We start from the raw sequence: 27,717 nt of genomic DNA, 5'->3' as shown, positions 1-27,717 counted from the left end.
TAATAGGCCTCTCTACGCCTATGTAGATATTCCATAAAAAATCTGCCGTTTCCAGCTACAATAGTCATTTACAACATCAACAATGTCTACACTGTATTTCTGATCAATTTGATGTTATTTTAATGGATTTAAAAAATATATATATTTCAAAAACAAGGACATTTCTAAGTGACCCCAAACCTTTGAACGGTAGTACACATCTAATATGTACTGTATATATGTATACTGAGTGTACAAAACATTAAGGACTCCTTCCTAATATTGCGTTGCACCCCCCCCCCCCCCCCCCATTTTGCCCTCAGAACAGCCTGAATTAGTTGGAACATGGACTCTACAAGGTGTTGAAAGCATTCCACAGGGATGCTGGCCCATGTTGAATCCAATGCTTCCCACTGTTGTGTCAAGTTGGCTGGATGTCCTTTGGGTGGTGGACCATTCTTGATACACACGGGGAACTGTTGAGCATGAAAAACCCATCAGTTTTGAACAAATACAGTCTGGGAAAGGTTGTGACCCAACATAAAGCCTTCTTCCTGCCCTTGGAGGGTTATGACTACTGGTACAAGAGCTACCAGGTCCTGGCCATCAACACAGACGCCTACAGCCAGCACATCTCTCACCTGGAGTAGGCCAACGACCGAGCTGTTCAACCACCCTCTTGAGGCCTTGCAGTTCGTCAGGGTCACCAACCTGGAGTGCAGCAGTGTAGAGAAGACGGTCTTGCTGGAGAAGACCAGCACTGTTGAGAAGACCTGGGACATCGTCTGGGAAAGCCACAACAGTTCCACCACCATGACAGCCAAGGTGCCCATCCTCCGTTCAGGCACCATGGACTTCAACAAGCAGCAGACCGTGAGCTTTTCAGAGAGTACCACCATGGTGGAGTCCATCAGCCACTCCATCTCTGTGGAGCTGTTGGTCCCTCCCAACCACTCCTGTACCGTGCAGATGGAGGACAGGAAGATGACAGCCGACATCCCCTTCACGGGTAGACTGAGCCAGACCTACCATAATGGAGACAGCCACTGGACCACCATCACAGGGACTTATGATGGTGTGAGGGTGGGGAGATTGCTGCCGTAGAGAGATGCCAGCCTGTCCCTGATGCCATCCCCTGCTACCCTGATGTGACAGACTACTGAGACAGATTCTAGATGTGTGAATTTTGAACTCTAATGTGCCCATGGTATCTCTGCAGACACAAAGTGAAGAAATTAGAACCCTTGTGTCGCAATAATTTTTCATCAAACAGGAATAAACTGATATACTGTGTCACCATATTCAGATTAAACAGACAGTTAATAGTGTGTTATTGTGTCAAGAAAATAAATGTTTGCAGTATTTTTCTAGACAATAAATATGATCTTGGTGCAAAATTTTGTTTTTCTCTTTTCTTCATTGAACTCATTTACTCCTGTAGGCTACACCAGATCAAATCAAATCAAAGTTTATTTGTCACGTGCGCTGAATACAACAGGCTTACGGTGAAATGCTTACTTACAGGCTCTAACTAATAGTGAAAAAAGGTATTAGGTGAACAATAGGTAGGTAAAGAAATAAAACAACAGTAAAAAGACAGGCTATATACAGTAGCGAGGCTATCAAAGTAGCGAGGCTACATACAGACACCGGTTCGTCAGGCTGATTGAGGTACATGCACCTAATGCTGTATCATCATCATTAGTTTCAATGGCCTATTGAAATGAAATATAATTTTAGCATATAAAGTTTCACAATGCCGAAAGGTCCAAAATCCCTTTTCCAAACCAGTAGCCTATGTATATTACACTGTGTATTTGCTACGAGTGTTAAGGCGTGTTTTCAGTGCATTTGCAATATTCACACCCCTTGACTTTTTCCACATCTTGTTGTGTTACCAAGTGGGATTAAAATGGATTTCAATCGATTTTTTTTTGTCAACGATATACACAAAATACTCCGTAATGTCAAAGTGGAAGAAAATGAAAAAAAAAAAATTCATAGAGGCAAAAAAACACAAATATATCTTCAATAGAATAATATTCAACCCCCTGAATTGATACATGTTAGAATCACCTTTGGCAGCGATTACAGCTGTGAGTCTTTCTGGGTAAGTCTCTAAGAGCTTTGCACACCTGGATTATACAATATTTGGCAATTATTCTTTATAAAATGTGTCAAGTTGGTTGTTGATCATTGCTAGACAGCCATTTTCAAGTCTTGCTATAGATTTTCAAGTCGATTTAAGTCAAACTGTAGCTATGCCAGTTAGGAACATTCAATGTTATCTTGGTAAGCAACTCCAGAGTATATTTGGCCTTGTGTTTTAGGTAATTGTCCTGCTGAAACGTGGATTTGTCTCCCAGTGTCTGTTGGAAAGCAGACTATTCCGCTTATTTTTATTCTAAAAAACTGCCTAGTCCTTGCCGATGACAAGCATACCCAGAACAGGATGCAGCCACCGCCATGCTTGAAAATATGAGGAGTGGTGCTCAGTGATGTTTGTGTTGTATTTGGCCCAAACATAATGCTTTGTATTCAAGACAAAAATATCCATTCTTTGCCACTTTTCTTGCAGTATTACTTCAGTGCCTTATTGCAAACAGGATGCATGTTTTGGAATATTTTTATTGTGTACAGGCTTCCTTCTTTTCACTCTGTTATTTAGATTAGCATTGTGGAGTAACTACAATGCTGTTGATCCATTCTCAGTTATTTCCTATCCTATCAGAGCCATTAAACTCTAACTTTTTTAGAATCACCATTGGCCTCATGGTGATATGCCTGAACGGCTTCCTTCTCCTCCTGCAACTGAGTTAGTGTTGATACACCATCCAAAGTGTAATTAACTGCAGCATGCTAATCTACCAATAGGTGCCCTTCTTTGCGAACCATTGGTCTTTTTGGTTGAAACTTTGCTATAAGTTCTCTGCTCGACTGAGGGACCTTACAGATAATTGTATGTGTAGGGTACAGAGATGGGGTAGTCATTTACAAATCCTGTTAAACACTATTATTGCTTACAGAGTGAGTCCTTGCAAGTTATTAGGTGACTTGTTAAGCACATGTTTACTCCTGAACTCATCTAGGCTTGAATACTTATTGACACAAGGCATTTCAGCTTTTCATTTTTATTAATTTGTAAACATTTCTAAACACATTTTCCACTTTGACTAATGGGGTGTTGTGTGGAGATCGTTAAAAAAATCTAAATTTAGTCAATTTTAAATTCAGGCTGTAACACCACAAACTGTGGCAAAAGTCAAGTGGTGTGAATAGTTTCTAAAGACACCGTAAGTGAATTTATAAACCTCCAAGCTAGGTGGCGGTATGGTTGAAAAGATCAGAAGTTGGTCACAATGAACCCTCTCAGTTTTCTGTCCTCCAGTCTCTTTGATTAATGTCAAAGTTGCATGGTACGGCAGGTTTGTTTTTACCAAAATAACTATATAGATATCCTTTTCCAATGTTTCTTCTTTTGTGTTCTCAATTTTCTAGCGAGGGCCGAGATTTTTAAACTATAGACATTTCAAATATATTAGTTTATTACTGAACTGAAACGTCAGGAGTACGTTATTGGATCTAAGCTATTGATGGTGGTCACAGACAGTAGGCTTTTGACTCCAACAGAACATGAAGTTATGAACGTAAAAGTGTTTGTAACGTTGCCTTTTCTGTACTTATGAGAAACGTCACTAGACATTAAAGCCTGGGAGACGTCACTCACTGTTGTTGGTAGGTCTAAACTTTGGCTTTGTGTGTCACCGTTTTTCAAGACTCTGCTGAACTTTGTCACAATGAGACGACTTTTATTAAAACTGATAAATCGAGCGATGCTGACTGGACCCGTTGGACCTATGATGGGCAGTGAAGCTGGAGTCCACACAAATTCTCGCCGGAGACTGGTAAGTGAATTATTAAAGAAAAACTATTGCAACACAAATATGTTGTAGTCAGTACACTGCAGACACTGTTTTGACGAGATTGGATACAGTTGGTCAGTGTTGACTTTTCAAGCAGGTTAGGAGAATTAATATAGCAGTTTCATACAATTAGGTTAAGGTTAGCTAAAATGCAAACACATTAAATGTTTGACGTACATTTGACAAACTTTATCTATGTTTTTACGTTATAAAAGTGAAATACATATTTTTTTTTTGCTCCTGTGTGTGTTATTGTCAATGATTGTCCGTATTAACCTGAGCGACGGTGCACCGGCCTATGACCTGTGAAGTGAACGGACAAAATTGGTGAGGGAGGAGCGCCCTTTTGAAGTCATGTTGTCAACAATGTAGCATGGTGCATCGTCCAGAAACATACATCTCTTTTCCATAAAATAGATGTTAGAATTTTAAATTAGTTTTCATTGCGAAGGCAGATAAAGCATTTTTTATCAAAAGTAATGAGTTTTGCATGTGAAAACAGTATCATACTCATCACCCCACGTGCTTAATCTAGCCTAGGCTAACTCACTTGTTTTGAGCCTATTTCACCGTGGGATTTGAACAGGACACCTGGCTCATGAGGAGATTTGGCAGGAGGAGACTTGGCAGGACGAGACGTTAGGTCCCTTAGCCTACTACTGTAGCCGTCACCTTCCTAGGTATGAGTGTCTTTTGGGCTGCAAAGCTCACTAGGCAAAAAGTATTTAAAATAAAAAATGATGGCTTTTAACTAACTGACAAATTTCTGTTTTTATTATTAGATGGATAATAGATTGTTTTAGGCATACAAGTTATGTATAACGACTAATTTTGCACGTCCAATTTTTCAGTTTTTGATTTGTTAAAAAAGTTTGAAATATCCAATACATGTCGTTCCACTTCATGATTGTGTCCCACTTGTTGTTGATTCTTCACAAAAAAATACAGTTTTATATCTTTATGTTTGAAGCCTGAAATGTGGCAAAGGGTCGCAAAGTTCAAGGGGGCCGAATACTTTCGCAAGGCACTCTATATACTGTACTCTATACCGTCTACTGCATCTTGTCTATGCCGTTCAGCCATCGCTCATTCATATATTTGTATGTACATATTCTTATTCATTCCTCTACACTTGTGTGTATAAAGTAGTTGTGAAATTGTTAGATATTACTGCATGGTCGGAACTAGAAGCACAAGCATTTTGCTACACTTGCATTAACATCTGCTAACCATGTGTATGTGACAAATAAAATTTGATTTGATGAAGAAAGTTTCTGATGATTCCACCAACGGAGTGGAGCAGATACCAGGCTTTGTGGAATCTGGCTCAGACTACATCGATTCACCTAAGGTCAATACTTCAATTATTTTTTATTATGAAACGCCTACCTTGTACCTATGTTTGTCCTCTGTAGTTGGGTGCCTTTTTTTGTTTGCTGAAATCCATAATTTTTCAATAAACGTTAACCAAATGCAACCACCAACTCTTTGTTCATTGCTGTTGCTCTAAGATGGAAAATCATCTCTAATTCGAATGTGCCAATTGAATCTCAGCAGGGAAACAGTCGTTGGTTGTATTTGATTCATGTTAATTGAAAAAGTATGGATTTCAGCAAACAAAGAAAAGCACGCAACTACAAAGGACAAACAAGTACAAGACAGGGGGTTTCATTATTTACAGTTTTTGAAGTACTGACCTTGGGCGAATTGATGTAATCAGAGCTAGATTCCACAAAGCCTGGTCTCCGCTCCACTGCGTTGGTGGAGTCATCAGAAACTTCCTACACCATTGAGTGGAGTTTAGTCCGCTAAGGCCTACGTGTCCATTCCACAATGAGCCGTGATGAAGGGCTCGCTTCGCCTGCGATCAGTCCTTTGATTTAGTTCACGCTGTCCATTTTGCTGATTTTTATGCACTTGTATTAGGACACATCAAGGGATTCTCGCAGGCGGGTTATATGTCTTTAAAGTTTGCTATGTGGGGTAGCAGCAATGTAGGCTACCTGGGGCTTCTACATTTTTATTCTTCATAATTACAAGTTAGACATGAAGAGCTCCAAAAACAAGGCTCCCTGGCACAATTATGAGCCAAAAACTGATTTTGATCATATATTTGAAACAAGACTTTGTTATTGTTAGTTAAAGATGTGTGGCTAGCATGACACAAATCAGTATGTTCTTGTTGTAGGAGAACCACTGTGCTCACCAATGGCATTTAGAGAAATATAATATGCAAAGATGGAAAATATGTATTTATTGTCGTTGTGCAGGTTGTGGGACTGGGAAACCCTGGAATGAACAGTTCACGCCACAGCGTAGGCATGGCAGTGCTGGAAGCACTTGCTTCCCGGCTTGGGGTAGCTGATAACTGGCGTGGTGATAGGCACGTGTCCGGTGAGGTCATCGTATCTGACATACAGGACACCCAAATCGTGCTTCTCCGACCACGACTACTGATGAACATTAATGGTGTATCCGTGGCCAAAGCAGGTGAGGAATCTTGTCTTCTTGATGTATTTTTACATTTTATACATTTTGAGTTTTGACTGTCTGAGGAATTAGTTCAAAAGGCTAGTTGTAAACATGTTCTCATTTACAACTGCTACCTGGCCAAGCAAAAGCGAAGCAGTGCGTCACAAACAACAACACAGTTACACATGGAATAACAAACATACAGTCAAAAATACAATAGTAAAAGGCTATATACAGTGTGTGCAAATGAAGTAGGGTAAGGGAGGTAAGGCAATGAATAGGCCATAGTGGCTAAATAATTACAATATAGCAATTAAACACTGGAGTGATAAATGTGCAGAAGATGAGTGTGCAAGTAAGATACTGGAATGAAAAGGAGCAAAATAAAAAATAAAAATAACAGTGTGGGGTTGAGGTAGTTGGATGGGCTATTTATAGATGGGCTATGTACAGGTGCAGTGATCTGTGAGCTGCTCTGACAGCTGGTGCTTAAAGCTAGTGAGGGAGTTATGAGTCTCTAGCTTTAGTGATTTTTGCAGTTCGTTCCAGTCATTGGCAGCAGAGAACTGGAAGAAAAGGGGTCCTAAAGAGGAATTGGCTTTGGGGGTGACCAGTGAAATATACCTGCTGGAGCGTGTGCTATGGGTGGGTGCTGCTATGGTGACCAGTGAACTGAGATAAGGCGGGGCTTTACCTAGCAGAGATTTGTAGATGACCTGGAGCCATTGGGTTTGGCGACGAATATGAAGCGAGGGCCAGCCAACGAGAGCATACAGGTCGCAGTGGTGGGTAGTATATGGGACTTTGGAGACAGAACGGGGGACACTGTGTTAGACTGTATCTAATTTGCTGAGTAGAGTGTTAGAGGATATTTTGTAAATTACATCCCCGAAGTCAAGGATCGGTAGGATAGTCAGTTTTATGAGGGTATGTTTGGCAGCATGAGTGAAGGATGCTTTGTTGCAAAATAGGAAGCCGATTATAAATTTGATTTTGGGTTGGAGATGCTTAATGTGAGTCTGGAAGGAGAGTTTACAGTCTAACCAGACACCTAGGTATTTGTAGTTGTCCACATATTCTAAGTCAGAACCGTCCAGAGTAGTGATGCTGGGCGGGTGGGCAGGTGTGGGCAGTGATCAGTTGAAGAGCATGCATTTAGTTTTACCTGCATTTAAGAGCAGTTGGAGGCCACGGAAGGATAGTTGTATGGTATTGAAGCTCGTCTAGAGGTTAGTTAACACAGTGTCCAAAGAACTGCCAGAAGTATACAGAATGGTGTCGTCTGAGGTGGATCAGAGAATCACAAGCGGCAAGAGCGTCATCATTGATGTATACAGAGAAAAGAGTCGGCCCGAAGATTGTACCCTGTGGCACCCCCATAGAGACTGCCAGAGGTCTGGACAACAGGCCTTCTGATTTGACACACTGAACTCTGTTTGAGAAGTAGTTAGTGAACCAGGTGAGACAGTCATTTGAGAAACCAAGTCTGTTGAGTCTGCCGATAAGAATGTGGTGATTGACAGAGTTGAAAGCCTTGGCCAGGTCGATGAAGACAAATTAGAAAGACAGGGTAGGATAGATATAGGTCTGTAGCAGTTTGGGTCTAGAGTGTCTCCCCCTTTGAAGAGGGGGATGACCCCGGCAGCTTTCCAATCTTTGAGGATCTCAGACGATACAAAAGAGAGGTTGAACAGGCTAGTAATAGGGATTGCAACAATTTCGGTGGATAATTTTAGAAAGAGAGGGTCCAGGTTGTTTTGCTCGGCTGATTTGTAGGGGTCCAGATTTTGCAGCTCTTTCAGAACACCAGTTATCTGGATTTGGGTGAAGGAGAAATGGGGAGGCTTGAGCAAGTTGCTGTGGGGGGTGCAGGGCTGTTGACCGGGGTAGGGGTAGCCAGGTGGAAAGCATGGCCAGCTGTAGAAAAATGCTTATTGAAATTCTCAATTATTGCAGATTTATCAGTGGTCACAGTGTTTCCTAGCCTCAGTGCAGTGGGCAGCTGGGAGGAGGTGCTCTTATTCTCCATGGACTTTAGCGTCCCAGAACTTTTTGGAGTTTGTGCTACAGGATGCAAATTTCTGTTTGAAAAAGCTAGCCTTTGCTTTCCTGTTTGTTAATGATAGTTGATCATATGAATGATATCATTGTTAATGATATTTTGTTTTTAATTATCTTGAATCAAGCGGGTAAATACAGCATCAAGCCTGAGCACATACTGCTGGTTCATGATGAGTTGGATAAGCCTCTTGGAAAGCTTGCTATGAAACAAGGAGGGAGCGCCAGGTGAGTTGATTCCCAGACAGATATCAGCATGACTATTGACGCTATCTGACAACAATGTGATCTTCCCAACTTTGTGCTCATTCTATATGTTGTTGACTGACAGGGGTCACAATGGTGTGCGGTCCTGTGTTGAGTGTCTGCAGACTGATGTAAGTAACCTTCCACACAGACAAATACTCTCCTTTCCCACATTGGGACGAATTGAGAGGTGACTGTTCCCTTTGACAAATTTGTGGAAAGTGCTAGAGAAACCAGAGAAATGTCATGTCATGTCTGTCAAAGGAAACTGTTGTCTGGGGGGGGGGGGAGCAAAAAGACAGACAATAAATTACTATTCTATTCTTGTGCCCCCCAGGTGATGCCCAGACTGCGTATTGGGATTGGCAGACCATCAGGTAAAACATCAGTGGACAGGCATGTTCTGGGCCGCTTCTCTCAGGAGGAACAGGAGGTTCTGAGTGGGGTTTTAGAAGAGAGTGTGGACATTCTTCTCTCCCAGCTCACTGATAAGGAGAATATGCAGTCCCCAGTGTTGCCACCTGGAGGCAGACTAGCATCACAGACTGGGAAACAAAGGGAGCGTTTAAGCGCTCCACGAAAGGACACGACCACTGGCCAGACCTGAGACTAACAAGAGACTTTGACAGAGCCAGTGAAACTATGACTACTCTGGGATAGTAGCTTTGCTGCTGCTGAAACAAAGCTGCCTCTTGCAGAAATATGAAAGTGTGTACATGTTTTTATTTATTATGACTTTGTTTATGCTCTGGTTTAGGATGTATGTGAAATGAATGCCAGGTAAGCACACTTCATTTCAAGGACAAAGAATGTAGATGTGTATAAGATAATCTTCGCATAGATCTAGATTGGTATGCAGTATGCATTTATTTTTAAGTTTCCCAAACTACCATGTGTATGGCTTTTGGTGGTCTAATTATGTGTAAGGTCGAAGGAGAGACCAATACTTGATTTTAAAATGATTAAACAACCATCTTACCAATGGCATTGAGAAGAATTGGAACTAATAGTGAATAAACTGAGGGTTTTCCTGATAAAAGAACATGGTTCATTTATGTTTCAGCCACCCAAAGTCTCACATCATCTAAACTCATTGTCTTTGGTGTATTTACTGATACAACATATTGATTCCATCCTTTATTTGTCAGCCTATAACCACACTCTTAATCAACGAGTGTTCTTAATGAGCAGTAGCAAACATTCAATAAGTGTAGGATTCTCACCAAAGTGAATACCAGCCCACAAAAACTGAGAAAGGACCATATAAAAAGTACAGAAAGAGGCAGAATGAGAGAGAAACTGATAGAATGGGCCAAATAGATTGCAATGCAGGTTGAAAGAAAGGGCGGGGGAGAAAACAATGGGGGCCAAACATTGTAGGATAGGGCTGTTTGAAGCCTTCTGTTTGGCCTTAGCTCAGAGTCACAACAAAGCATCAGGGCCACACTTGTGGATGTGGGGAATGGGACTCAAAGGGAATCTCTCCACTCATGACAGACCCCCACCTCTCTACCCCTTTTGCTTTCTCTTATGTGACCCCCTTGAGCCAGCCATCTCACCTACCAGGGCACTTTCCCAGCCCCTCTGAGTGGTCAGCCTGGGAGAGTGCAGTGGTGGCCTCTAACTTTTCTCTGAAAGGTCAGAGGTCACTAATAAGTCTGGACACTGGGCTAATTTATTCAGGAATGGCTTCCCCTCAGCAGTTATAGGCTGAGCTGCACTAGCCCAAAGCCCAGTGGGGGGTCTTCCCCTAAGCTCACAGATGTGCTAAGACCAGGGATACACAAAAAGACAGGGATGGGGGATGGATACACACAAACAACTGCATTATTGTCACTCAAATTGCAGACCCTCAGAGATTTCTTGATGTTGAGGCTTTTTAAGCTTTGAGTTTAAAGTGGATTTGTTATTCACCATGATCCCCAACAGATGACCTGGGAACGATAATATGGACATTATCAGTATAGGAATGTGGATCGATTTCACTGGTTGTAAAGGTGAACTTTCTCAATGTAGTCCTTTGTAATTATCAAGCAAGATACTGTCTTCCTTCCCTCTCTTTGGGATAAGACCGTCAAACTAATCCTAATGGTTTAGTGTAGGATCTTATATTGAGGCTCTGGTTTAGTGATGCCATATGTCACATCCAGCCACCTTCACCGAGCTTATTGGGGCCATTATACTCTCCTTACCTAGGAACCGTGCAGTATTGGCATGCTGTTTTAAGTCAAGAGAAAGGTGAATATGACGAGAAGTGAAAACAAGAGGTTTCCCCAGTTCTACTGGCTCACATTGAGGCTTGGAGAGTGAAATGTATTTCCCCATTTAAAGACTGCAAAGATTTTTTCCCTATATCCAAAAATGAACACAGTCGGTCTCAGAAAATATATATGATAACTTGATGCCCTACACTAAGATTTACACATGGGCTATGGCCCTGGTTTGCATTGTTGCATCTGTTATAAGCCTACAAAATGGGATGAACTTATATCAAAGTAAGGAAAACTAAAGAGAATGTATTTCCAATGAAAGAGGCAAAGCTTTTGGCCTAGAATATACCTCTCAGATTTACAAAAATTGTTACAATAAATTGTTATTATATATTCAGACCTTGAAAAATTGGCTAGGCCTACTCAAATCCACACTGCACTGGGGAAAGAGTGTCCTTACAGACCTGCTATCTTAATTTGACCATGTTAATCACAGCAGGAAAATAATCATGCAGCAACAGGAAATGTGAATTACTTTGTGGATTAAAATTAATGGAGATTTTTTTTTAGGGTTGATACATTTTTCGTTAGGGCAAATCAAGTCTGATATTTTAAAGTGGGAATTCACACTTTTTAGAAGCCTTTTTAAACCTTGAATAAATTACATTTAACATTTTCTGCTGCGCTGGAAAATTCTCTGGGACAACAGTGATCAAATTAAAAGGCCTATGTGTTTTTTCATTTAGTGGTGACTGGTGGTGACGAACTAGGACGCATCATCTAGCACTGAAACTTTTGAAATGTCGAAATTGACTTCATACAATAACAAAACATGTATGAAAGGAGTATCAATCTCTGGAAAAAAAAGTTGAAAAAAACTAGTTAAACTCTCAAGCTATTTCCATGATGTAGTAAACTACAGAAGAAAATGTACAGGTTTATCTGAGAAATATAATCTTTCTTCCCAATACAGATATATGTTCAATGACTTTCATAAAGTGGGTTCATAAAGTAGGCCTAATATAGTTTTTTTTCTCTCGAATGAACTGAATGGGTTTAGTTTAGTGAATCAGTGAAGTCCCTGCCTGCATTCCCGATAAATAAGCATTAATAACGCGTCTTTTCCCTCCCTTCAGCCATAATCTCCAGTGATCTCGCGCCTCCCGCAATAAATTATTCCGACATGGCCGTGAAAAGGCAGCAGCGGGCAGGCCCTTTAAGAGGCAAATGAGCATCGACAGTGAGAAGATGTTCCCAGCAAAGGAAATGTTAACTCACTCCCCTGTAGGAGTGCGATGCGATGGATGAAACCAACTGAGATGTCTTTAAAGGAAAAGGGGAGAAGAGTCCAACCCCGAAGGAGATCACTGTTTAATAATGTATCAGGAAGAAGTAGGCTTTTAACCCGAGCTATGATGGGCCTAAAGCATCTGGAGTGTGGGAAGCGCAAGTAGCATGCCTTTTTGGGCAAGGTTTACCTTCCTCCACACCATGCGATGCATATTCGATAAGGGAAGTGATTCGATATAGCAATTGAACCTAGCAAATCATTTGATCCAGTCGATCTAATTGCCTTTTGAAAGAGATGTTTGGGTCCAAAAATTTGAAGAATAGTAGGCTAGTCAGAATAGTTGCAGGTCTTCTGGGGATCTGGACACTTACTGGTAAGTTTGTTTCAGAATGAGGTCACAATTTTAGACCCATAAACACAACATTACCCTCGCGCGCTTTGTGGTTCACCTGTCAATCACCGGTGTCATACAGCTCTAAAGAAATCTTTAGTATATGTCTTGAACATTTTCCTGAAAACGACTACAATGTCCTTATCAGATAGATGAGGCATAGACCTAAACTACACGAGCATTTATTCAGTTTATGGTAATCAAATTGACCTCAAAGTCTTATAGGCTCTACTAATTAATATGTAATTAACATGTTATTAACAGCCAAATCATCTGCCAATAGGTCAATCATTAATATTTTTTTATAAACAAGATAAACAAGTTGATATTTGTTAGTGCCTGGCTGCATTGTACGAATACCCCTGGTTTATTCTTGTGAAACAACAGAGAGGAAAGTTAATTTCGTATTGACAATACGTTTACAAGGATAACAGTGTTTTGATTGTAATTGCCCTGGAGAGCCAAAATAGGTCTGTTGTGTCTTTAAAATGTTTTCTGGTCCTTTATTCGCAGCTGCTGGCTTGTGTGTGCTATCAGAGCTAGTGCAGATGCATTACTTCTTCAGCACAATGGACATTTATCACCCCGTGGTGTTATTCAAATTCAGTACCAAGCGAAGACCATCCCCACTCCCTCTCGCCGTCCATCTCGGTAACACCGTTATTGTTAGTGAAGCTCAAGAAAAGCCTTTGGATAACAGAATAGCGAACACGCAGTGCCATTCCCGTGCAGTCGTCATATTAAGTAATAGCCAGTTAAAGGAGCGCCACGAGTTGACTCATATAACCCTTTTTTCGCGTCTTATAATTTTTCTACAAGCTGGAGTATACAAGAAATGCTGCTTGGGGACGGCGGAGGAGCAGGTGCATTCGCGTTTTAACAATTTCCCCTCGGCTTTCTCGCATCAGCAATGTCCTGCTTTGTCGCCTTATACCGTTTTAACATTAATATAAACATTGAGTTTTTTTGTATGATTGGAAGAATTTGAAGTCGAGTTAAAAATGCTTGTGTTCTGCTCTATAATGGTGTGGAAACTATATGTGCAAGGAGATGCGTCTTACAGGTGCAGATATGTCGAAACGCAGTCGTAATGCAGTTTGAACGACTCGTTTCTTCTGATTCCTATGCTGGTGATTAGAGCAAACCATTTTCATGTTGTCATATTATGGTATTGAATTTAAGAAGTTTTTACAGTGTTTTGATGTTTTCGAAGGGGAAATTGTATAATCGTTGAGGCCTTCGTCGACTTAAACATCTTCTGGTAAATCATGCCATTGGTATAGGCTATCAAAGATCAGAGTATCGAAAATCGTAGATATTATGAATTTGAAATGTGCATGTTTGTTACTAGACCTGCTGACTTATAAAATGTTTAAAGGAGAAAACAAAAGTTTTGCTATATAAGAAAACAATAGGCTACTGTTTTTTAAACGGTATTAGTTTAATTTGCACATATCCAGATTACATTATGTTTCTTTATCCTGCAATTGATGATATTTCATTTTACCAAATAAGATGAGGATCCTTGGTCAGGTACATGATTGGAATGACAATTATTGATAGTGCCTCCATATTTTCTATAGGTCTATATATTCTACAGATTCAAAGATCATTTTATATGATGAATTTAAATTTATTTAATTGAGAACTGTTTTGAATGATGAGAGCAATTCGTTTTGAGACACACTTTGAGCCCTTGCAGTTGATTGTCCAAACGCAATTCTTGTGAAATTTAAAACACAACCCGAGAATTGTATCTGGACATCTGTTGCTGGGGGTTCCTTTCACATCAGTGTCGTAAATACAAGTTCTCAGTCTTGTAACCATAGTCGTGATATTTCTTTTTGGAAATGTGCCTTAAAGTGTTGATTATTCGATGTATTCATAATACCACCAATTATCCAAAACGGAGACACTATTGGTCAAAAGCTTTAGACGATTATGTCAACTAAAAGTCATTGTATAGCCTGCAGTCTAGCCAACACGTGTACGTTCATTGCATCATAACATTATAAATCAACAACGCTTTATTTAGGACTAAGTAGGCCTACAGTTATTTTGAGAAGAGTTAGGTCCAATCCCCCGAAGAGAAGCTTTCAATGTTTTCCATTTCCCTCTTCCTACTTTCGATTGCCCCTAGGCAAGGATGGGTTTATTACTGCTCTACTGGTGAGCTTTTGTTGTGGCTCCTAGTGCTGTTTTAGGATTACAATTTGCATAATTCTTAAGGAATGTATCATTTGAATTTTGCTTAACAAACCGTGACCTTTGCAACCTCTTTATAATTTTAAAACACCATTACAAGCCAATTAAGATGGAATTCGTTTGTACTTATATTTCAAGGTATAGCTAGTTTTACATCATTAATAATACAATTATTAATCTAGGTTTATTCATTTTTTGTTTGTTTTTGTTGATCTTTTTGGAAATATCATTGTTTATGTGTTGTTGATTTCATACTGCATGTCAGCTTGAGTTGCACATGTGTGATATTGAAATATGATGCTTAAAAAAAAAATAAAAAAAATAATTAAATTAAAACTTAAACATCATTTCATTATTTCTTGCTTTGACCAGTCATTGGTTTTAACTTAGCATGCAAATCTTTTTGTCACATAGACCTTTCAAATAATTTCTTAATTCAATTATTCCAATATGTTTTTATGGATATGTGTAAACTCCTGTGTTTATGCCATTTCAACTCATCAACTGTATCAGCCCATCATTGATATAAGTGTTGGTAATGGGGCAGACTGGTCAATGCTTTGAAAAACATTCTTGCCTATTCTTTGCCATTCTTCTTTGGACATTTCCCTTTCAACCACTCATCTCTATACCATCTCATGATAAGGTCATGTAGGAAGTTATGAATAACTGCATTATTAGTATGAACAGAAATGAAGTACTAAATATGAACTAAAACCATGAAAATGTCATATTGTTGCTCTCATCAGAGATGCCAGTATGGAATTCGTCCCAAGTCTCCAGTGTGGGATAAACAGACACGCTTTTGCCATCCTCGCTTGGTGATATATTTGTTTTTTTACATCACAATATCAACACAGTTTTGGTAACTACTGCTCTCAGTAATTCATTCATCAAACTCGTCTCTTGTTTCTCTTGTAAGCATGGAACGCAAATATGAGGATCTATTGGAAATGTGTCTCAGGTAAATGGGTGTGATTCAGTAAGGATATTTCTTTATTCAGTTTATACATGAAATAATAATAAAAAGTGGATTATTGCTTGAGACAGACATGTGTGTGGTACTCTCACTCCCACCCAACACGCAAGCCTACACACCTTCCACCAGCAGCCTCAAATCTGAATATTTTACAACAGAGAGGATGATATAGAAACATTAAAGTAATATTTTGATGCATTATTATTGTTATTATTTACCTGTATTTAACTAGGAAAGTCAGTTAAGAAGAAATTCTTATTTACAATGACGGCCTACATGGCCAAACCCAGACGAAGCTGGGCCAATTGTGCGCCTCCCTATGGGACTCCTAATCACGGCCTTTAGTGATGTAGCCTGGATTCGAACCAGGGTGTCTATAGTGACACCTCAAGATGCAGTGCCATAGACCGCTGCGCACTCGGGAGCCCAGTTAATTATATTGCACAGGCATTCTTAGTGATCAGTGTGTATTGATAAGAAATGGATTGATAATAGTCAATTAGTCTTTATGAGATCATGTAATGACTGGGATTATTATCTGATATACTGTACACTATTAGCATGTCTTTTGATGTGATTTATGTTATCTACAGTTCAACAGCAGTGTGTTTCAGATGTCTGAACCCAGCCCTCTCTGTTGAACACGTTCTTGTAATGATAGAAATACACTTCAACATGAAACAGCTGCAAACTGCTCTGATTAAACGAGTCTTTCAACACCTTTATTAATATCCAACTAGGGTTTATATGCCAGAAAACAGCACTAATTTGACTTTGTATTCTGTAAGCTGGTAGTACATTTAGAGGATGAGGTACATGGACAGAAAGTGTATTATTGTGAATGAAAATAAGATGATAAAAGATAAGGTTGGATGTGTTATTTATCTTTATCACGGTTGTACTGCTTTAAACCATGACCTCCATTGCTGGATCACCATGTTCCATATACATTCAACACACACAGCTGATACTATAGCAGCCTTCATTGTGATCAGGGTCAGTCGCTTCTTTCCTTCCTTCCTCATGTCCCTTGGACACCCCAGTCACGTGACCAGGCTTCTGTGTCTTTGCGATGGGTGACACAACACCACTGTGTAAGTGCAGGGGATGGCGGAGGAGCATCACAGGGCTGCTGAGCTGACGTTACAGCTGAATAGCATTATCCACTGTCTGGTCACATAGACTAACTCCTGTGCTGGGTATGGTACAGCACGCCAGGGATAACCTGAAACCCCTCCAGGCTGTTCTTAGATCCTCAGTTATACTTCACATAGATAGTGACACAGTAACATATCTTGAGAGAGACCACCTGGTAATAACACTATGTGTGTGTACATCTCCCCCCGCCTGTTGTCTTCATATATCCCCTTACATCCTAACGTAGTCTGAGTTGCATACCACCACAGCTACCTAGTGATGGCAGAGCTGAGGGAGACAGGGACTGCAGATATCCATATGATGATGTACCACCCCCTTCCTCCTCACCCCCCCCCCCCCCCCCACCGGATATGTCATCACTAGCCGCCTATGCCGGATCCAGCCAGTTTTCTCTGTGGTGGTACGCTGTTGTTCTCAAACAGAGAAATGATAAAGAAGTCTTTATTAAGCTTGCCTTGCATGTGGTTTGTAATATGCACCTATTGTATGCATGTGTGGTTGTGTCCATCCATATACATGTGTCATTGTGCGATGCAGCTGTGCAGGCAAGCGCCACAAGCCCTTTCTTGGTCTTCCGTCCGTGGCAGCAGGCAGGCGTGTGAGTCTGAGTGAGAGATGTCTGAGATGTCTGGAGCCATCACTGAGGCTGACTGACCACTCACAGAGCCAGAGCACTCTAAGTGTCCCCTACATCCCCTTTGTCCTCACCACCTCCATCACCACCCTTTGGTACCAAAGAGGAACCCTGCTTTGTTGTCTCTGAGAACAGTGACTCTCTACTCTCCCTGTCGCTTTCTCTCTCTTCACACACCCACCATTGTTCCACCTGTCCATGGAGTCACAGTTACAGACATACTCTGTTTATAGTACAGCTCTGACTGTATAGGAGAGGGATGACATCATTGATTAGAGACAATAACAGCCATGATGCTCTTTTTTTGTTGTTGAGCGAAACCATTTGCCCAACCAGAGGGAGAGATTTTATATTGAGGGACAGAAAGTGAAGCAATCAGTTTTTATTGCCTGTGTCATCATCAATATCCCATCTAATCTTCAGAATTGTTTCAATATTATTACTAAAGGACAATGTAAATACTACAATTAACTTTAGTCAACATGCATAAAACCTTTAACACTTTAGCAGAGAGTATTTAAACCCTAAAGTGTGATGCAGATGTTTCTACTTTGGGTGGCATTAGTCCACAGACATGGCAGGTCCACAGTTGCACGTTCCTTGCAGCATTACCATGACGTGTCGGTGGGAATGGAGTTATTCATCAATCAACAGTGTTGGGAAAGTGACCATGTCAAAGGACAGGGTAGTGTTTGAGCAGCAGCAGGCCTAGAGAGATCAGATGGGATGGTGTGTGGTGCGGTGGGGGGTTAGGGAAGGCTGGTTTGTGTGGAGAAAGAGGGGGTGAGGGGTTTGTGTTGTCATTAATCATTCCAAGTTTGAAGAGAATGAGAGGCATCGTGATATTATTCCTCTTCTCTCCTCCTCATCCCTAAACCCACCAGGCCTGAGGCCCCCACACCCCATCTGACCACATAGAGGCCAAGGTCAGCCCCCCCCCCCCCCCGGCCCCCTGTCACCCCCTTTTACCCTGCGCCCCACATTCCCCCCACTGCTCCCCCTTTGTCCACCTGTTGTCGTGGAGACTATAACCACAGAGACCACGCCTTTGTTGTGTGCGAGGGTTTTTGTTGAGGTCAGAACAGAAGCTAAAATAACATATAAACCCACTCTACACTGACCAAGACATGACACCATGGTGACCGTTCCACCACCCTCCTTCTCCTCCTCCCTTGCACTCGCTTGCAATATGCACCCGCACAGGAAAAATATGTGAGACATTTTCTATCAACAAGGTGAGCAGGATATTTCGACACTAACTTTTACTCCCAAATTAAGTCTATCAACAGAAAAAACAGTCACTGTATCATGATTGAATAGCTAAATTAGTAATTGGTAGGAAGTCACAACAGTATCATCCCAATAGTTTCAAATAAGGCCAATGGGATTTTTTAAATGACATGTTTTTATTTATTTTATTAGGCAAGTCAGTTAAAGAACAAATTCTTATTTACAATTACGGCCTGCACCTGCCAAACCCAGACGATGCTGGGCTAATTTTGCTCCACCCATGGGACTCCCAACCCCAGCCGATTGTGATACAGACTGGATTCAAACCAGGGAGTCTGCAGTGACGCCTCTAGCACTGAGATGCAGTGCCTTAGACCACTGAGCCACTCGGGATCATGTTACACTCACACTCCATTGGTTTCAATGGTAGTGATATAGCAAGTGTCCATGAAAACCAAACCAAATGCTTGTCCTGTGTCTTGTCTCTGCTGCCTCTGCAATGTCTTGCTAGGAAGCTTACAGGAATGCAGGCAAGAGTTTGGTTGGCCAATCGTCCCAAATGATTGCACACAAAAAAAGGATTTAACTCTTTGTCGCAATTGTCCCTCCACTCTGGCCCACCCTCCTACCCACTGCATCCCTCTCCTCCCTTCCCCAACCCCTACCTTTCCTCTGACCCCGGCCGTGTGGATAAAAGACCCATCAGAAGTATCGCTGGCCACATTTACAAGTGAAAGAGGGACTATAATGGAGCGGTTAGGGGAAGAATAAGGAGACAGAGGGGCACTCACAGATGTGGTGGAGGAGGAGGGGGAGGAGAGGCGTTGGGGTGGCCCATTGTTGCCCAAGGAAGGGGGGGGGGGGGGGGTGGTACAGTGCCTTTTTAAACCCGATTTGTGATGGAGGAGCGGAAGGGAGAGATAGCCATACAGAGGGTCTGGATAAAGGCTGGGACCCAGGCTGGTCCAGCTGTCCTAGGGGGAGCGTGTGAACGCAGGCCCTAACATGCCCAGAGGTCAGGCCAGGAGTGTTGGAGAGGGAAGGGGGATGGGGGGGGGGGGGGGGGGGCGACAGGTCATCCTGGAATTATCTGTGCGTCTTCTTGTCCAGGGATGGCGATACAGAAAAGCCTTTCCTTTAGTCCGGCTGGGGTGAAGAGGCCACTCAGAGCAGTCACCCTTTAGGCCCCTCATCTTCATCACTGACAGGGGGCTGGGGGTGGAGAGGGTAATGAAGTCATCACAGTAGGGCTGGGTGGAGAGAAGTGGCATATATGTGTGAGGAAGTCTGAAGAGTCTTAAGACAAGGGTCTCCAAATGTTGTAAGTAGAAACAAGTTGCTGGTTTTAGTGGCGAAGAGTTGAGCTCGACAAGAGAAACTCTAGTCGAGTCTAGTGGCAGTGCTTGTATTCTTCTCTGGTTTTTCTCATTCACACCATGCACACACACACACACACACACACACACACACACACACACACACACACACACAAACACAAACCCCAACAGAACCTTTGACACCTGTTAATTTCCTGTAGACAACCCATTCATTTCCTGTTCTTTTTTATTCATTAGATAAAGGTGACCAGCAGCACTGTGCTCTCTCTTGCCTGAGGACCAGTCTATTTCTGCTCTCTTGCCAGCTCCTTATGGAATTATCATGTCATGTTTGGCATGACATAAGGAGTTGGCAAGATAGTTGAAACAGACTGGCTCTCAGGCTATGTGCTCTCATTCTCATTCATTCTCTACACAGTGGGGGGAATAAGGACCGTGCCACTCAGTGTGTGGACAAATGGACAATGAAATGGACTAGTCCCACTGGAGACAAAGACAGAATCATGAATGTAAGGGTCGTTTTTAAAGACTATAATTTCTTGATATCAGTTTCCAAGAACATGTATTTCTGTATTGCAGCCTTTAACTCAATTATAATCAGTGCTACATTATCCTCAAGAAGTGATCTACAAACCGGGGACCTGAATCAGTCAGAACCCTTTTGATTACATGGAGAGAATCTTTTCGAAAACATATATTTTTTTTAAAGCAATGAGATGTTCATACAACAGAGATGAAGACCACAAGCGCTAGCTTGGCATTCTAGTGTGGGTATACTGTAATAAGGCATCCAATGTGGGTCCCAGTCTCATGTGATGTAAGGAGGGGGGATATTGGGAAACATGTCAAATAACCCCAATGCATTCTGAGCAAACAGTGTTAGGGTTCAGACACACCAATAGTGTTTGCTGACCGAGAGAACTTAGCACCTCTGAACTGTGCCGGTGTTGTGCCGAAAATCTCCCCCCCTACCACATTTCACTGATCTTAGTAGCGGAAAGCATTATTATTTGTCCTTCAAGACAGCTGTCAATGATCATGTTAGACTGTGTTTCATTTTTTTTTTATCGCTGGGGAGGCCTAGTAATGTCTGCAGTAATGTCTGCAGTTTGGCTATTTGTTTCAAGTGTTTTAGTCTATAAATAAATCTCTTTGACAAAATGTGTCATCTCTCCCATGTCCTATTAGACTAATAGTTGCTCTGAAATGTTTATTGCTTGCCTACATTTTACTCCCTCCTCTATGTTTACTATAACACACGTGCATTGATGATTAATTTCGCTTGCCACAGAAAGTATTTGACTCTAGAATCAATACTTTCAAATACTTTTGACTCTAGAGTCAATTCTTTCTGTGGCACACATCAGAGTCAAATACTTTATAAAGAACCAACTTCACGGCAACCGACATTTTTAAACAGAGGGAGTAAAATGTAGGCAAGTAATAAACATTTCAGAACAACTACTAGTCGAATAAGACATGGGAGAGATGACGAATTTTTGGCAAATAGATGTATTTATAGACTAATACACTTGAAACAAATATCCAAACCAAAAACTGCAGATATTACTAGTACCTACCCCGCGATCAAACTGATATAAACATTTTTTTGAAACGCAGCCTAACGTGATAATTGACAGCTGCCTTGGAGGACACAAATAACAATGCTTTCTGCTACTAAAATCGGTGAAATGTAGGCTAAACTAACAACGGAGTGAAGAGCAGAAATCTCAACTAGCAAGCAAGTCGCAGCAATGAAGAAAGAATTAATGAAGGGAGGGGGGATTCTGGCAGGGGGAGATTTTGGGCACAACACCGGTCGTAATTTGCGAACGGAGTGCGCATCTATTTTACATGTAGTGTTGAACGATCGGCAGACGAATGCTAGATCCACACACGGTGCAATGTGTGCAAGCCTTTAGAACGCGACATGACACGTCAGCAAGTCAGTTTATATTTGCAATGCTAGCCAGATCAAGTCATTCCTATCACTATGGGGTAGTATTCATAAAGCGTCTTCAGATCTAGGTTTAGGTTGCCCCCGTACATATAATCTTATTCATTATGAACCAAAAGGCAAAACTGATCCTAGATAAGCACTCCTGCTCTGAGACTCACTGTGAATACTGGACCTGGTCTCGTCATAACATCCTGGAACCGTGTCCAGAAACGCATCTTACTTAGTTGATAAGGCCAGAGTCATGGTTAATGGAATGAATGAACGTTTAGCAAGTTTACATTTAATGGGATGAGATTTGTCCTAGAGGCAGAGCTGAGCAATTCCTGTTAGATGGGCCAGCTGCAAAGTCAAACGTGGCTTTATTGTAAAAATTCATGAAAACAGAAATGAGCTTTTCGGTATTAATTTAAGTTTACAGTTAGGCATTAGGGTTAGCAGTGTGGTTAAGGTTATGTTAAATCAGATTTTATGACTTTGTGGCTGTGCCAGCTAGTGACCACTCTGCACAGCTGCCTTCAGAACAAGATTCATGACGAAAAACGCTAGCTTGCGAAAATTGGAGGAGAACAATTTAGAATCCCACCCATAATCTAATCAAATATGTAAGAGACAAACGTTGAGGCTGGTTGACACAAGACACTAATTTGATCAAAGTTTCTCACAAAAAGACCACAACAACAAAAGTATTTTCTAACGTATATAGGTGCTCTTTTATTTATTAAAATGCTGACACGTCTCGACCTCAATCGGTCTTTGTCAATACTTGCTTTCTGGTCCTTGTCAAAACTTGCTTTTTCGCATTTCTGGACATGTGTGTATTTTGGAGCATAATGTCCATGTAGGATTAGACAAACAGTATTTTATTTAAAAATGTGCCTGTCACAAATATCCAGATAGAAAGCTTATTTTTGACAAATGTTGGTTAAACAGTCAAAATCTATTTATGAAACGCAGCTGCCTAATGTTGGTGTAAAGCCTCTTCTCTGGAGGGAAAACAATGGATGAAAGCAAAAATAAACTTAGGCTATTAACTTAGACAAATGTATTTGGTGGACCCTCAAAAACTAAAACTTTGAAACAGTTTCATTTCCTGATAAATATACAGAGAAGACAGGGTTATGATGTGTTCAGTTTTGTTCTTAATACAGTAAAAATTATATAATCAATATTTCAAGTATAAAAATGGCAATGCCTTGACTATCCCACTTCAACTAGCAAACAATTGTTGACGACCTACACACTACACAGCCTGCTGTTCAGAGATTACTATGAAAGGACAGACTCCCTCTATCCCAATAATAGTATTGTAAATAAATAACACATTGCTAGATATACAGTACATGTATGGATATCATCATTTATAAACCAACTTCTCATTCATCTTTGTTTCTCTTATCATCATCAAATAATCAAACATATTCTTAAAAAACATAGTGATTTAAATAATAACAATGAATCTTAAATAATTCAAAAGCACCAACTCTTGAGATGCATTCCTCCTCTTGGCTATTCAAAGATCCTTTACTGCTACATTCTGGCAAGAGAAGCAGACTGTCGCTCTGCTTCTACTTGTTGTGGTTCTCTCATCATGATAAGGCTTGATCATTTGACTTTCAAGCAATAACAGATTTTGTTTCAATTTAACAAAACCTGGTCGTTAATGAAATGATACATCCTCTGCAATGCTTACATTAACATTACCTCTGACTTTCCCCTTAAAAGATGGCCTGCCTTTTGGTCAGCATTACACTTCCCTATTGAAGGAAGAGCACCACATTGAATGGTCTTAGATCACTGTTCCATTTTGACAAGATGTAGTGACCAGTCTCCTTTCAACCTGGGTTTAGCTATTAGCAATAATCAACATTCGGAAACCATGTTGCGTTACCCAACGGCCACACTCTGAACTCAATAATGCAATTTGCTGTTAAAAGCAAAGGTTGTTTTGGATTGGAGATAGAGGCGGGCTCTCGGTTCCTGAGCACAATGAAGGGATGGACACTCCAGGAAATCTTTCCCACTGTTTTTTAACGGAATCCTGGCCAAGTTTATGCACATTGTTCAAGGGGATACCTCACTAGAGATGCACAGTTAACTCTGACCTTAAGTGCTCAGTGCAGATCGCCTTAAAGGTCCTGTTTGAATCTTCTCCTCTCTTTGTAGTGTGGATATAGAGATGATCATCAGTCAGAAGCACAGTTTACCATCTGATCAAATCCAACCCAATCAATCAGACTTTGAGGTTCAATTCCATCCTTCCCCTTCTTCTAGTTGGCCACAATTCTAATTTTAGCAATTAAAATGGCTTTCAGCTTATCTCATAGGAAGAGGTTGGCTTTGGCTGGCAGACTTGAAGCCGGTGCAACAAAAGTGTTGTCCCTGCTCGGGCATGTAGACAATGGCTCCCCCTACTGCCTCCACAACGTCAGTGCGCTGGCACTCACTCCACAGGCACAGCTCACTGTGGGCACAGCGCGCCACGTGGCGCAGGCTCAGGAACAACTTCTCCTGGATTAAACTGGAATGGAATAATCAATCTCTGGGAGAAGGGCAGGACTGGTTAGAACTGTTAAACATTAGAACGGTTGGATTCTAAGTGAAGGGGCTGTTGATTGCTAAGTGAATTAGGTTCTTACTTCTGCTGTTGTTAAACATGGCCTGTGAGATGGTGTCCTCCAGATCCACCAGTCTGATCTCCTTGCTCTCCCTGCCAGCCTGCCGAGTCTCCAGGGCCTCGTGGTTAATCAACTCCTACCCAATGGTGCTTCAACCACAAAATATAGCCAGAGTCAAAGCTGTTGGCTTTGAGTAAAGCCAGTGTGTCTATGTATGCGGATGACTCAACACTATACACATCAGCTACTACAGCGACTGAAATTACTGCAAAACTTAAAGAGCTGCAGTTAATTTCAGAATGGGTGGCAAGGAATGAGTTAGTCTTAAATATTTCAAAAACTAAAAGTAAAAAAACTAAAACTAAAACTTTCACTTAAACCATAAACCTCAACTAAATCTTGTAATGAATAATGTGGAAATTGAGCAAGTTGAGGTGACTAAACTGCTTGGAGTAACCCTGGATTGTACACTGTCATGGTCTAATATATTTATACAACAGTTGCCAAGATGGGGAGAATAAAGCGTTTTTCTGCCTTAACAGCACTTTCAACAAGGCATGTCCCACAGGCCCTAGTTCTATCGCACCTGGACTACTGTTCAGTCGTGTAGTCAGGTGCCACAGAAGGACTTAGGAACATTGCAATTGTCTCAGAACAGGGCAGCACGGCTATCCCTTAGTTATACACAGAGAGCTAACATGAATAATATGCATGTCAATCTCTCCTGGCTCAAAGTGGAGGAGAGATTGACTTCATCACTACTTGTATTTACGAGAGGTATTGACATGTTGAATGCACCAAGCTGTCTGTTTAAACTACCCATGCATACCCCACAAGACATGTCAGTAGAGGTCTCTTCACAGTCCCCAAGTCCGGAACAGACTATGGGAGGCACACAGTACTATATGGAGCTCTATTCCACATCAAGTAACTCATGCAAACAGTAAAATTAGATTCAAAATGCAATACAAATACACACACTATAAGCACTTCCATTTCAGATCCACAGTGAATGCTAAATCATAACCTCATAGCAGGGGCTTTGTGATACAAATCATTTTTACAAATAGTCCATGATATGCCCCTGTAGTTTAAAAAAAACAACCAGAAGCCATCACACAGAATCACCCTCTCAAGGCACTAAATGAGCTCTGCTAGACTGAGCGGCAGTAGTATTTCACTGGACAATAACAAGGAATACCGTACAGGGGATCTACTAAAAAGCACATTGATATTTCAACATCCAAGCCTTGAAAAAAAGGATATCTAGTACAAGTAAGACAGAGTCACAGGTCAGCCAGAAGAGGATGAAGAACCAATTACTGGCAGGCCATCTGCATTAGCTACCCGACCAGACATGAACTAGGACTACAGTCACAGGAACACTACATGGGATCTACTGAAAAGCACAATGATAGTTCAACGTCCAAGCCTTCAAATGTTACAGTAACAGTGAGATAAATATTCAGAAACCAGCTTTATCTTCATCAACCAGCCCACTACCTGATGTTGCGTTTATATTTTTTCAGTATACATGTAAGGTATTGGTCCCATGTTTCATGAGCTGAAATAAATTATCCCAGAAATGTTCCATACACACAAAAAGTTTATTTCTCTAATATTTTGGGCACAAATTTGTTAACATCTCTGTTAGTGTGTCACGTATTCCCCTGGTACTGCTGCTCATTCCGTTCACCAGCTCTGGAGGTCTACGTCACAGGCCTTCTAGGTGTCACTGAATTGGATTAATTACCACCAACCGACTGTCTTGTCTCATTACGCACACCTCCCCCTGACTAGTATGTGTATATATGTGCCCTCTGTTCCCCATTGTCCTTGTTTATTATTGTTCCATGTCCGTTGGTCTTGTGAGTACCTGTGCGCTGTTGTGTCAGCTTACGTGTTAAATCAAATCAAATTTATTTATATAGCCCTTCGTACATCAGCTGATATCTCAAAGTGCTGTACAGAAACCCAGCCTAAAACCCCAAACAGCAAGCAATGCAGGTGTAGAAGCATGTTAGTGTGCACTTGTTATTACGGGTCTCGTCCAGTGTATTGTTATTATGGGTCTCATCCCGTGTATTTATTAGAGGTTTACACCTTGCTCGTTGTTTGGATTACAGCCCTGTGCTATATACAGTGGGGAGAACAAGTATTTGATACACTGCCGATTTGGCAGGTTTTCCTACTTATAAAGCATGTAGAGGTCTGTCATTTTTATTATAGGTACACTTCAAAAATCCAGAAAATCACATTGTATGATTTTTTTAAAGTAATTAATTTGCATTTTATTGCATGACATAAGTATTTGATCACCAACCAACCAGAAAGAATTCCAACTCTCACAGACCTGTTAGTTTTTCTTTAAGAAGCACTCCTGTTCTCCACTCATTACCTGTATTAACTGCACCTGTTTGAACTCGTTACCTGTATAAAAGACACCTGTCCACACATTCAATCAAACAGACTCCAACCTCTCCACAATGGCCAAGACCAGAGAGCTGTGTAAGGACATCAGGGCTAAAATTGTAGACCTGCACAAGGCTGGTATGGGCTACAGGACAATAGGCAAGCAGCTTGGTGAGAAGGCAACAACTGTTGGCGCAATTATTAGAAATGGAAGAAGTTCAAGATGATGGTCAATCACCCTCGGTTTGGGGCTCCATGCAAGATCTCACCTCGTGGGGCATCAATGATCATGAGGAAGGTGAGGGATCAGCCCAGAACTACACGGCAGGACCTGGTCAATGACCTGAAGAGAGCGGAGAAAACAGTCTCAAAGAAAACCATTATTAACACACTACGGATTAAAACCCTGCAGCGCACGCAAGGTCCCCCTGCTCAAGCCAGTGCATGTCCAGGCCCGTCTGAAGTTTGCCAATGACCATCTGGATGTTCCAGAGGAGGATGACCATCTGGATGTTCCAGAGGAGGAATGGGAGAAGGTCATGTGGTCTGATGAGACAAAAATAGAGTTTTTTGGTCTAAACTCCACTCGCCGTGTTTGGAGGAAGAAGGATGAGTAC

The 27,717-nt window shown here is 41.3% G+C and overlaps 1 protein-coding gene and 1 pseudogene across 2 annotated transcripts; both read left to right on the top strand.

The window, feature by feature from the left end:
- Window positions 1–464: 464 nt before the first annotated feature.
- LOC135513634 (natterin-3-like) lies at window positions 465–1,142 on the top strand (annotated as a pseudogene).
- Window positions 1,143–3,365: 2,223 nt separating this feature from the next.
- On the top strand, window positions 3,366–9,740 carry LOC135514279 (probable peptidyl-tRNA hydrolase). 2 transcript variants are annotated; one of them, XM_064937645.1, is made up of 6 exons: window positions 3,366–3,395; window positions 3,756–3,884; window positions 6,173–6,392; window positions 8,561–8,660; window positions 8,764–8,809; window positions 9,016–9,740. In XM_064937645.1, exons 1-6 carry the CDS (start codon window positions 3,393–3,395, stop codon window positions 9,283–9,285), a joined length of 768 nt encoding a protein of 255 aa, XP_064793717.1. In that variant the 5' UTR covers window positions 3,366–3,392; the 3' UTR covers window positions 9,286–9,740. The 2 variants fall into 2 exon arrangements, with proteins under 2 accessions (XP_064793717.1, XP_064793716.1); XM_064937644.1 differs by having other exon boundaries at window positions 3,385–3,404.
- Window positions 9,741–27,717: the final 17,977 nt, after the last annotated feature.

The sequence above is a fragment of the Oncorhynchus masou genome, chromosome 25, assembly GCF_036934945.1.
Source record: "Oncorhynchus masou masou isolate Uvic2021 chromosome 25, UVic_Omas_1.1, whole genome shotgun sequence".
Lineage (NCBI taxonomy): Eukaryota > Metazoa > Chordata > Actinopteri > Salmoniformes > Salmonidae > Oncorhynchus > Oncorhynchus masou.
The sequence above is the reverse complement of the archived record's forward strand: the minus strand, read 5'-3'. Positions and strand labels throughout refer to the sequence as shown.